Source organism: Nothoprocta perdicaria, unplaced genomic scaffold, assembly GCF_003342845.1.
Source record: "Nothoprocta perdicaria isolate Ctin4 unplaced genomic scaffold, notPer1 scaffold_14, whole genome shotgun sequence".
NCBI lineage: Eukaryota > Metazoa > Chordata > Aves > Tinamiformes > Tinamidae > Nothoprocta > Nothoprocta perdicaria.
This window is the reverse complement of record NW_020454538.1, coordinates 4,454,324-4,466,509: the sequence shown is the minus strand read 5'-3', so window position 1 is coordinate 4,466,509 and position 12,186 is coordinate 4,454,324. Positions and strand designations below refer to the sequence as shown.

The 12,186-nt window shown below is 40.3% G+C and overlaps 1 protein-coding gene across 2 annotated transcripts in view; it reads right to left on the bottom strand.

Moving 5' to 3' along the window:
• Positions 1 to 6,210: 6,210 nt before the first annotated feature.
• The window catches only part of DOK7 (docking protein 7), a 59,762-nt gene continuing 53,786 nt past the window's right edge, over positions 6,211 to 12,186 (bottom strand). For both annotated transcript variants that reach the window (XM_026034137.1, XM_026034136.1), the window contains 2 exons: positions 8,674 to 8,826; positions 6,211 to 6,757 (listed from right to left, as the gene is read on the bottom strand). In XM_026034137.1, the coding sequence (XP_025889922.1) occupies positions 6,621 to 6,757; positions 8,674 to 8,826 (290 nt within the window). In that variant the 3' untranslated portion in view covers positions 6,211 to 6,620. The remainder of the gene's footprint in view (positions 6,758 to 8,673; positions 8,827 to 12,186) is intronic.

Here is a 12,186-nt window from a genome sequence, read left to right as displayed (position 1 = left end):
AAATGAGGTGGGGAAAAAAAAACAGAAGGAAAAATAAAGCCAAGAAAGAAAGGTAGAAAGGTATAAATGAAATCTTTAGGTCCAAGACCCTGTCTGGTTCATATATACAGTCCTGTGCCTAGTAAAGGTGAATCCCTCTCAGGGATGAGAGGGCATAGAAAAAAAATATGTGAACAAAAAGGAAGCCGCAGCTCTTCCACACAAGTGGAACCTTCTCCTTTTCTTTAACTGGTATCATCTGATCCTTTGGTAATTACTCAAACTGCCAAGATTTTCAAACCACTCTGAGAAACAATTTGAAATATACAGGTGGGAGGAGGAGGAGAGCTGTATTCATTAGAAGAAAATGATCAGAAGATTTTGTGCTTTACCCAGTCTGTCAATTTTCACCCTGAGAAAGAACCTCAGATTAAATAAATGTGTCAGTGACTTTATTAAATAGGCTGAGGAGGAGGAAATTAGAGGGAAATAACTATACAAGGCATTAAATGCAACAAAAAATAACCAAGATTTGCTTTAAATATTATCCTGTCCTACATGCAGATAGAGGAGCTCAGATCACATCATTCCATCACGACAAGCAAGGAAAAGAGTTCTAAGAGTGTCCAACACTTTCACAAGCCACAGAGCCTTCCTCATGGATATCTGTCAGTACTTCAGAGAAGTATTTGGGTTGGGAAGTTTTAAATGCTGTTGCACATAGAAAAACTTATCAATACTACACAGACAGCTCTAAAACAGTTTTTCACTGCATTTTCTCAGTCCATGGCACCTATATAGAAGAAATCAAATCACAACTTTTTGGTCAATAAAGTAGACCTCTACTTTAGACCTCTACAAACAAACCTCTAGACTACTGTAGACCTCTACAAACAGAACTATCCTTGTTACAGAAAAGCGCAGCTATGAAAGACAAAAGCTGGGTTTTGTGTATGCAGTACCCCACAGAACAGACAGCTTCCAGCCACCTGCATCAGCATCCCCTATMTGCTACACTGCTGACTGGTGTTTCAGGCCACTCACATGAGACCTGTTGGAAAGCAACTCATGAACCTACAGGAAAAATGTGGTATGAATTTCCTTTGCTAGTATCCACAGCCATAAAGTAAATGTATTCATAAAATCTGTCCTGTTAAAATAAATTTATAAATTGTCATCCACAGTCAGTGCTTCAAGTTGAGCCATATTCAGTGCAGGAACCAAATRCATTTGTTGATAGCCCTAAAGCAATATCTCACAGCAGTGTATATGATGTCAGCCCTCAGGAGAAGGTCACTCTCCAAGATAAARCACAGTACACAAATATTAATACTTAATGTGTGAACATAAAAATGATGAGAACATTAATGTAGTGCGTAGGTATTCTTTCGTATTCTTTCACCAGCATATCAGCTTATCAGAAAGCAGCACACATCAGTTTTCATATAATTAATCACTCTCAAACCCCAAAGACTGCATGGCAAGCATCGGTCTACCGTAAATTTAAACCTGCCGATCTTACAGGCCAAAGCATAGGTGTTTATTTAAATAAAACACTATATAACATTCTGCAGTTACAGTCTTCTAGGCCACTTGCTTTAAAGGGAGGGAGCTACGTTACGTTAAGAAGAGAATGGGCTAGAACTGCAAACTGTGATTTTGCAGGGATGCTCTTAGGAGTTGTTTTCCTTCTCATTTAACTACCATCTGAATGAACAGCAATACTAGCATCTTCTAAAGGCAACCAAGTCTAAATCCCAAGGGGAGCAGCTGTGGGTGCGAGCGCTGTATCCCAGCTCCGCATATATGGGGCTGGAGAAGCAGCAGGAGTGACCATAGGTAGCTACAAGGCTACAGGGAAGTCAAAAACTAGTTCCCATTAGTTCCTTCCAATCCAAGGATGAAGCAAATCACYCCATTCAGCTATGGACAGTCTTTCCCTTTGGCCTCAGGTTTTGGGTTTCTCTGGGGCTTCCAGCCCCTCTGGCCCTGTCCAAGGCAGGTGCCTTGCCAGGACACAGGGACAGGGCTCCTATGAGAACCCAGCTGTGGCCAGCGGCAGGCAATAACCTGCATCTTGAAGGACACTTCTCCAGTCAGACAGACATCAGTGAGAAGGTCTGAACACGTTAACGTGTCAGTATGAGGGAGGGCTTGCCCAAAGGGATACACACTATGGGGAACAGCTAGCAGCAGCAGATAGAGGATGCACCTGCCTGGGACTCTGGGTACGGTCACTGCAGGAAACACAGCCCCATAGATGAGACCCATGGTCACAAGCACCATGTTGTATCTGTAAAAAACACAGATACAGCAAAAACGCATCTAAGAACAAATTCTTGGGCTTCCAAGAGACTTGATCCACCTTGATTCAAGCCACCCCAGCCACTGCAAGCAGCCCTGGCCAARCTGAGAGCAGAGCCTTTGCCACGGTGGAGGCAGGTTGCTCTCCACCTCATGTCAGGGCTCAGCTACCACCATCAGCCACCCAAAACACACTTTCATTTTTCCTATACTTTACCCAGAAARCACAGACATGGACTAGAGGATTAAAGACTTCACGTCCAGACACACACTCCATTTCCATTATTTGATGCAGGGCATCAGGTGCACCCCATTTCCAGCCATGGCATAGATGCTGCTGCCTCAGCTCTTGTTTGACAGAGGAAAGAGAGTAGGGGCATCGGGCTGCTCCAAAGAACATCACCTCATAGCTACCACCACACCTTGCACAAAAAGCAACACCCTAACGGTGGTCATTGCCACCACCACACGTTGCACACAAGGCAACACCCTAACGGTGGTCTCGGTGCCGGCCTACACACCCCAGGCAGAGCCTGAGGCTCTTCCCCAACCCTGTTGCGGAGCAGCTGCAGCTTCCTGGCTCTCTGCTGACACCTACCTCCCTCTCTGTCAAACTCCACAAGTTAATTTTTCCAAGCGCTGTTCCATGGGGACAGCCAAGGACACAACGTGTACAGCAGCCGGACGCAGCTCCATGTTCCTCCTGCTGCCACCYGGGCGAAAGGGACCCCCCTGCAAACCCCATCCGTGCCAGACCCGACCTAACCCACGGCGSGCGTAGGCCGCGGGCAGGCCCCTTCTGAGCGGGAGGCCTCGYGCCATCCCCCCTCTTCTGTGTACATTGAGCTCCCCATAAATTGAAAGCTCACCCACAGATGAGTAAAATTTAACTTATACAATAACAAGTTCCTGGGTTTTTTTTTTTTTAGAGGTATTTCACAACACTATAATATACTGGGACAGKCAGGTTACTGTCATGCTAATCTGCTTTTGAATCTCACCCTCCACTGCGCAYTGCTCAAATAAACTGACACCTACCACTTCAGTGCGAGGTTGTTACGTGTGCCTGTATGCCTCCATGCATACAAGGGGAGAGAAAACTGCATTATTTCTGGGTGCTCCATCACAGTCACATGTTTAAACAAGTACATTTTTTTAACTTTACTGTTAAGTTTCTACTTAACTCGAAGTTTACTCAGCAGCTTTTTCCTGAACACACACACTGCTTTATAAAAGTATTTATGGTCTTGCAGTCCAGAATGTGACATGTATTTTCCTGTCGACTTTGTCCCAGACATTCAAAGAAAGTTCACAGAAGCAACTTCAATCTGTGACCTCAGACCTTCAATCTGTGACCTGTGATCTCCTTATGACCATCATCACCCTAAGTCTCAGYGACTACACAATCAGACTCAACAGAACGCATCCAAATCAACATTTTGGGAACACTTTTTCTTAGTTCTGCTCACCTACACTGATACAGGATATGCTCACACAGCTATTCCTTCCAAATTTCCATTCAATAACTTCTCATCCTTCCACCCTTACTCTGACTTGTTTTGCCTTAACACCATATGATGGCATTAACACTTTCTTTCAACCCAGATTGCTAAATAATGAGTGTATAACTGGCTGCACACTAGCAGATGATGACCTCAGATAAAAGGTGACCTAAATATATGACAAAAGACATAACCTTAATGGAAATGAGCAACTACTTACCTATAAAATTGTCTTCTGTGATCATTCTAGCAAGCAYAGACAGGGTATTGCAGACAACCTAGGAAAGGTACTTTTTGAAAAGTTTGCACATTTCATCATCTCGTTTCTTGTAAAGTTTGACCTTCATTCTTCCTCAGTCCACCATTCCTATTTTATTTATTTAGGAAAAAGCTTTCCACTTCTGCGAACACTTGTTCTTCAAACAAAACAGAAAATTAGCTGCTTCAGCAAAAATAGCAAGCCTATAAACATGGGGAGGTCTGTGAGGTACTGTAAGAACAAGCCACCATTTTTTAGCAGACATGAGAGTAAGGTTTGACTGACTTCTTCAGCTTCCTAAACATTTTGCAATATCATTTAGTGCTAAGAACAAGAACAGAGTTTAAAAAAATATATTAAGCGAATATATATAATATATATATAAGTGAATATATAGTATATATATTAAATGAATCTTAATATATGATTCATTTGCAGAAAATCTTATGGGATTAGTCTTCTGTAATATTACCAGAATTAAGAGATAAATGCACTTTCAGCTATCTAGCTAATCCTAGCTGAAAATACAACATAAACACAGAGAGGACCAAACACATGCACAGATTCACATCCTCATTTAACCTGAGCAAATAGTTTTAAAATGCTTAGATTGTTTTTATGGTGCCTCCTTCCTATTATATCAAATCTCTACCCTTACCGCAAAGGTTAGGTTTCAATGCAAGTAATTTTGAGAAACATATGGAAAAGAAACCTTCGCGGAGAAGCTGGGTAATACTTTTCCTGGTAAATACTTTTTTTTTTTTTTTTTTTATAATAGAAATATGGCAGCTTCATTTTCATTATGGGGCAGCATATGAACCATGACCAGCAAGAATCAGTATCTTGAAGTGCCAAGTCCATACAGATGCTTAATTAGGTCCCATGCGCATGAGAGATCACAATGACCTGGCGTGGAATCACTGCTTTTCATAAAATCCTCTAATGAAAACAGGACTAAAATTGGAAAGCATCAAAATCATTTTAATGTATCAAGCAATGGATATTTTTATTATTAAATAGAAATAGCTACATATTAAAAGTTTTAACACTGCAAGTCCTACAATGGAGAAACCTGGAGGGTTCACATTTCAGGTGGGCCTGGTAAGCGCTAGGTCCTAGATAAAACTGGTGCCAGAAGCTTGAAATCCAGGCTCTTGCATTTTCAGTGAAAACATATTTACAATTATGTATTACATATTCACAAATGTTCATTTGCCAAATCAGAAAAATCTTAGAAAGTTGGGAAATCCGTAAAGTAAATATTTCTTTTCCCTTCATAAGTATTCTGTGCTCATAAACAGAAAAGGAAAAATGACAACAGCAATGATCAACTCTCACATTTATTTATTTGAGAGCCTTCTAATACTTTTTATTACTATTGAGGTTACACAGTCAAATAGTCATAATAATCAAGACAAGACTTCTGATAACCCCTGGAAGCTMAAAGCTGACATGCTATTGCAGGCCAAATTTTTTTTTTTTTCTTCATAGCTTTGCTATTGTACAGCCACGAACAGAGTTAAATAACAGTTTGTTTCAGGACAAATACACGATACAAGAAATGCATATACCAAGAACACAACACAGGAAGCTAAGCTTTGAAMCCTATAGTCTTACTTACTACAAAAGCAAGATGCTGAAGACTTGATTTTGAAAAGAAAGATCTCTTCAGCTCCAGGGCAATCTGGTAAGAATTATAGGTACTCAGCAACTATGATATTAAAGCCTATATTGTCTAAAACAGGAGTTTCAAAAAGAGAAGCACCCCGAATAGCCCTTCAAATGACTTGATGTTTTTTGCCTCAGGTATCTGATTTATACACATAACTAAATACCCTGTTTGTGTGTGTAATATTATGCATATCTATATATAAATATCTGTGCCCTTGACACTGTAGCTTTTCCAGATCTGGGCAATTTCAGCCAAAGGTACAGAACTCTTGGTGAGTTTTAAAACTGAATTATCCATAGGTAAACATACCCATAAATGAGCATTAAAAGATTAATAAAATTGTGCCTTCAAAAAAAGGCACCAAATTTTCTTGCTTTTGTAATTAAGAGCCCATTAATATATTAATAAAAGTTCTAAATATTTCATATATTCAGTTATATACATATATTTTATCTGAGTAGTGTGTGCTTACATACAAAACATACATATACATGCACACAGATACATACATACACATTCACACATTCGCATGCTCTCTGCACGCATCCAAATCCTTCATCTTTAAAGAAAATGCCTCAGTTTAATAATCACTAGATTTGGTTCCAGGTTCTTCCAGGATTTTGGAACTATAGAAAATGGTAACTTATACCTTTAGATATGAAAAAATAATCTGGACTTTACAACCAAATTTAAAAAAGAAAAAGAGGAGCACACACACGCACACACCCCTCATGCTACCAGCTCTCCAATTAGGAATCAAGATATTGGAATGAATCTGGTGTAAATACAATAAGCAATGGGTACAAAGCTTTTGGATGAGCATATTTTTAATAATAAAGGCGAAACTTCTGAAAGTTAAATTAGTACCAATTTACAGTGAGCAAAGAGTTCTTTTGCAGACAGGTCACTGCTGAGCCCCTCTCTTCTTCTGCTCCAGCTCCTGCAGTCGCTCCTCCCGGCACTGCGCGTGCTGCGTTCCCACCTTGTGGGCTGTCTCCGTGGCCGCGATGTCTATCTGAGCATAGCGGGATGATCCGCTCCCTGAAACARCAAACCAAGCCAGGTACACACTGTGGGTGCAAGCTGCAACACAGGCAGTTCCATCTCCATGTGAGGAAGAACTTCTTTCCTGTGAGGGTGACAGAGCCCTGGMACAGGCTGCCCAGGGAGGTTGTGGAGTCTCCTCTGGAGATCTCCCAAACCCGCCTGGATGCCGCCCTGTGCCCCGTGCTCTGGGTGTCCCTGCTGGAGCAAGGGCTTGGACTAGATGATCTCTAGGGGTCCCTTCCAGCCCCAACCGTTCTGTGATTCTGTGTAACAGGCGATAACCCTCTGCGCTCCCGGGCAAAACTCACCCAGGGTTAACGCAGTAAGACTCTTCTTCCACAGGCTTCCTATATGATATTACTTTGCTCTTAAAAATAGATCTATAAAGGGAGTAAAATGACTACCTGTCAGCACACATTCAATTCAAAAAAAAAAAAGAAAAACTCCGAAGTTTTGTTACCTACATATTTTAGGCAGCTATTTCTCCTCAGAAAGTGTGTTGTGATTCACTTGCATTTCTGACCTGGGTTTGAGACTGCACATGTATCTGTCCCAGTAAAACACAAAGTTGATCTCCACTCTTCCACTTCTGGGACACATCTCTCATCACTTAACTCTTACACAGTAAATGAACAACACCTACTATTTGAAAACAATGCTGGCGAGGCAGCATTGACAGGGATTAGTCTTAGTCTGTCTGGATCAGTCATATTTTGTGAACATTTACCAGATCAACCACCTGCAGCCCTGGGCACCAGGACATTTAGACCAGTAAGTAGCAATAAGGTAGATAAAAGGAACACATTAATGAAGAGCAGGACAGCTCTCCGAATAGACAGATTAAGAAAACTTCAGCATGAAAAAAGTATTAGAGGTCATTAAAAGTCATTAGAGGCATCTTCAAAGAGCAGGGGGTTGAGGGCTGAAGTTTATGTCAGTTTATGGAATTACCTGGTTCACYATCTTTAAAATGAAGTGGTCACCACTTTCATATCTTAACACGCTGTTGTACAAAGTAAGTTAATTAAAGTCTGGCTGAAACTTAGAAGTACTTCAAGAAAGCCAAGTAAGCACACCCTCCTTGCCCCATCCCACCCCCAAAAAATAAAAGGAGAAGTGTTAGCACTTCAAAGCTGTAAGTTGGCTGAAACTAAAAGAAAAAGCATCAACATTAAAACTTACATGGCTGAAAACTATATTGAGAAAAAAAACTATCAACAGCAAGTATAAAGAATTAAATGCCAAATCCTGATTATGAATCACAGAAAGGAGCATCACACATCTAAGTGACAATATATAGTGCTATATAACAGGTTTCRGGGATAATTCTCCATTAGAAATAAAAGCAGCATTAGAAGTAAAATATCCAGAAATCAGATGAAAGAATTAAATAAATAAATAAAATACTTCTGCTCGCTTCACCTCTGCAGCACTTTCACACATCCTCATGGAAAGGGTCAAGAATACTATATTTTATTCTTAAGCATTCGCTGTTTGGCTGCAGCTGGTATCTCTAGGAGCAGGCCCTGCTCACCTACACCCACTGCCCTGTTTCCAAAGGAAAATTAGGAAAAAGAAAATTAGGCAAGCTTCTAGTCCTATTACATATGATGAAAACCTTGAAAACATGAGCAAATTACTGTCTGCCAAACCAGACTCAGAAGTGTTCACTTTAGTAGTTCATATGCAATGCACCTGTCAAGGATGCAACATGTTATAGAACCTCATTAGTTAAAGATCTTTTTAAAAATGTTGGCAATTATGAGAACTTACTTGCTTAGGGAGTGAGCTTGGACTCCTCTATTGGCAAGAGGCTATGGGTAGATGAGAAAATAAGGATTCCCCGTGCCACCTGCACCTCTGCATTACTGCCTTCTTTGTTGTTTAAACAATATTGTGGACTTTCTTACCTCTTATGCTTGTGGTAGGTTCTTGAAGTTCCAGTTCCATGTAATGAAGCAGTTTTTTGGATGTAGGACTGACAGGAATATTCACATAGGTGGCTGTCTCGCTGTGGGGTCGATCTGATGCAGGGACGTCAGCTGAATAACCTACTGCACCTTCTAAAATAAATAATGCAATTAGTAGTAAGCAATACACATTTTTTGTATTGCGACGACCAGTTTGCATACCATTTTTGTTGCAATGACCAGTGATCCATTTTATAGCAAAGCATTGCTCCATCAAATACTTTGAACACAAACATTTAGCAGTAACACGAGAGCTTGCTAGATTGTATATCCTCAATCCCAGGTGAGACATAAAAGTAAGGTTTATACCGTAAAGATCCCCAAAGTARGAATCTATGCAGCAAACGACAGCCTGTGATCTCATGCAGCTGTGAAAAAAAGCAAACATCATGCACAAACTTGCAGGCTGAAATACTGTATACTTCAAGGCTTCCAACACTAACACAGCATTTATAAAGCCTTCTGAGTAGCCATCTGTCTTAGAAAGATGTGGACCATTATATCATGCATTGGAGACCGACCAAAATCACMAGCAGTCTGGAAAATAGGTACTGAGAACAGGGAGTGAAGAACTGTGTAAATAGGGGGACAAYAAGCTTGAGGAGACAGTGCTCTCAGCCTCCCTGCACCAATTTGAAAAGGATAAAATCAATATTTAGTGGGGACAGACAATAATAAAGGACTTAAACTGCAGAAAGGTAGGTTAGATACTGGGAGAACCTGGCCATAAGACCATAAGAGATGTAGAAGAAGCCCCATTGAAGTGGAAGAATTTCTGCATCTAAAAGTATCTAGGAAAAAGCTTTACTAACAGAAAATTAGTATCAGGAAGCATTTTTCTCTAAAGTGGKTTTGACTAAGAGACTTTTTTGCCTTTTTAAGACTCCGCAAGATCTCTTCCAGCTCTACATTCAAACCTTCATCTGGGTTGTTCCCAATGCACACTACTTCACAGGACAAAACTGACAGCCTATTTAGAGACCATTTCAGCATCTCCAGAGTCTGCAAGAAGACTTGACAGCTTCTTTGCTCCCCAAAAGTCACAGAACTTACTGGGCTTTGCTTTTGTTACTGCTCTTGGCTCCTACTTCAACTCGTGCCAGGTGGAATGCTTGCAGGAATCAACAAGGACTCAAACCAAAATGCTTCTGTCAGCTGAGGTCACAGGGAAGACAGGTTTCTGACTGTTATTGCCTGGATGCCAAGATTCATTTTTAACCTATTTTCTTTTTACACAGTTTGTAAAATACATTTTCAAAAGAAATCAGAATTAGCACCACTGACCTCTCATTGCTACTGCATTTTATTGCATCCCATTTTCCATCTCCCTTTTTCTAAGGCTTGCCTTTGGCAATAGCCTGGGTACTGGCAAAGGAGGAGGTGTTTTGTTTATATCATTTTAATGCAATATCAAGCCTAGCTTTCTCTATAATAAGAAAAAAATAAACCCACAATTGTACATTAACATGTATCTGAATAAGTTGATGGAAAAATAGTTATCATAGACATGCAGCAGACTCACAGCCACAGGCACTGGCTGTCATCACTTGAGAAAAGCACAMTATTAAACAAGAGGTAATAAGATGCCTGTGTGTGCTTGATCAGCTGTTAGGAAGGGAAGAGACTTGCTCAAAGTATGTCATGACTTTCATTCGGAAAGCCCAGCTCTACTGGAAATGTAAAATCCAATACTGGATAAGGAATCCTAAATCGCTCCTGCATACTCTCCAAATTGCTCAAACGACAGTTTCTGAAYAATAAGAACTGAAGAGAGAGGACCATCGATTAATTCAGTTTGGGGCAGAGGAACGCAAGACAAAAATGTTATCACCTTSAGTGTTTTTCACTCCTTGAAGTTCTCCCACCTGGCCCTTCCTTGGCCACAGAGAAACCCCACCTCTAAACTTCAGTTGTTCCCGTTGCCTGGATTCAAATAGGGAGGCAAAAGGTGGCCAAAGCTATTTACAGCACAGAATGAAGAGAATGACTTCTTATATCCATTCAACAGCAACTGCAAATGACCATTAACGGAAATCTTTTTTTCTTCTTAGCCTGCATTATGAACAGCAGAGATGGCTCCTACACAGTCAAGTCATACCAAGAACTGTCAGACTGAAGCAGGTTCCAGGACACTGTAATCCCTCCAAATTTAAACCTATTTAAATCAAAGGAACCTCTCTACCCCGCAGCCCACAATTTTCAAATACAARTTTTTGTAAAGAGCACACTGAAATAACCACGTAGTAACCTACCATTTTTCTGACCCTGGGGCTTCAAGTCATTCTTCCAARGCAAAGTGGTGGAGGGGTCATCAAATATTTAAAGCAAGAGAAATCACATTATCTTTAAACGTGGTTTGAAGAAATTATTAAATTATTAAGAATTCCAAGTGAATTCGGCCTGACCATGCCAAAAGGGATCAGGCAGAACCACAGCATGGAAAACCTACATGTCAAGGAGTAGCTTGGTAGCAAGCGACAGCTCTGTGTCAGTCCTAGGGCTATGAATTTGCCAGGAGTTAGGAGGTCTCTCTATACACTGTTAAAATGAAGTCCACTGTTAAACTGTTAAAAAGTCCACTGAAGTTCACTGTTAAAGTGAAATCTCCTCATGGCATGGAAACAGGGAAACTACACACCTATGGAGTTGAGAAGTTTGCCAGAGTTGATGAGTGTAATACCTCCTCCAGGCTACCAAGGGATTTTTCCAAGAAGTATATGTGGAGAACAGTCTATAAACCGGTGGAGCTTTGTGCAAGAGAGGCAAAGGAAATACACATAACAAAAAAAACCCAGGCAAAAATCAAATGTTTCTGTAAGTTAACCAAAGGAGAAGAATAAATAAATAAATGAATAAATCAAGAGTGAAGGTGGGCAAACTGTAAGGGCAGCAGTCTCCTGGGCAGCAGTCTCCTGCTGTTCATGTTTATGAAGCCTAGCTTCTGTTAAAGCACTGCAGACTGGAAATATTTTGTTTTTCATTTTTCCTCAAAAAAAAAAAAAAAAAAAAAAAAAAAAAAAAAAAAAAAAAAAAAAAAAAAAAAACCCTCTCATATTATAAAACCTAGGTTATGTGATATTTATTTGGAGAGAGATATTCATCTGGAGAGAAGACAGCCAAAAGCTCCTGCTTTGAAAACAGGGCACAAAGTGCTACGGTCAAGGGTGGTACTTTCAATAGTATGTTCTCAATGGATGAGGCTAGGAGATGGAGATTTAGTGATTTGAGATCACTATGGAGGATGAATTTAGGACAAAAACAAATCAAAATGCAATTATAATGTGAAGAAGTTGTGGAAGAATTGGCAGAATATAACTGCCTGAGGAACCTGAGGAAAGCAGGAAGGAAGAAAGAAAAATGTTAAAATCTGTAGCAGCAGCAAAGTAATACAACAAATAGGGTGGCATTTAAGAGTGAAAAAGAAAGAAAAAAGATAGCATGGTTGGGGAAGGA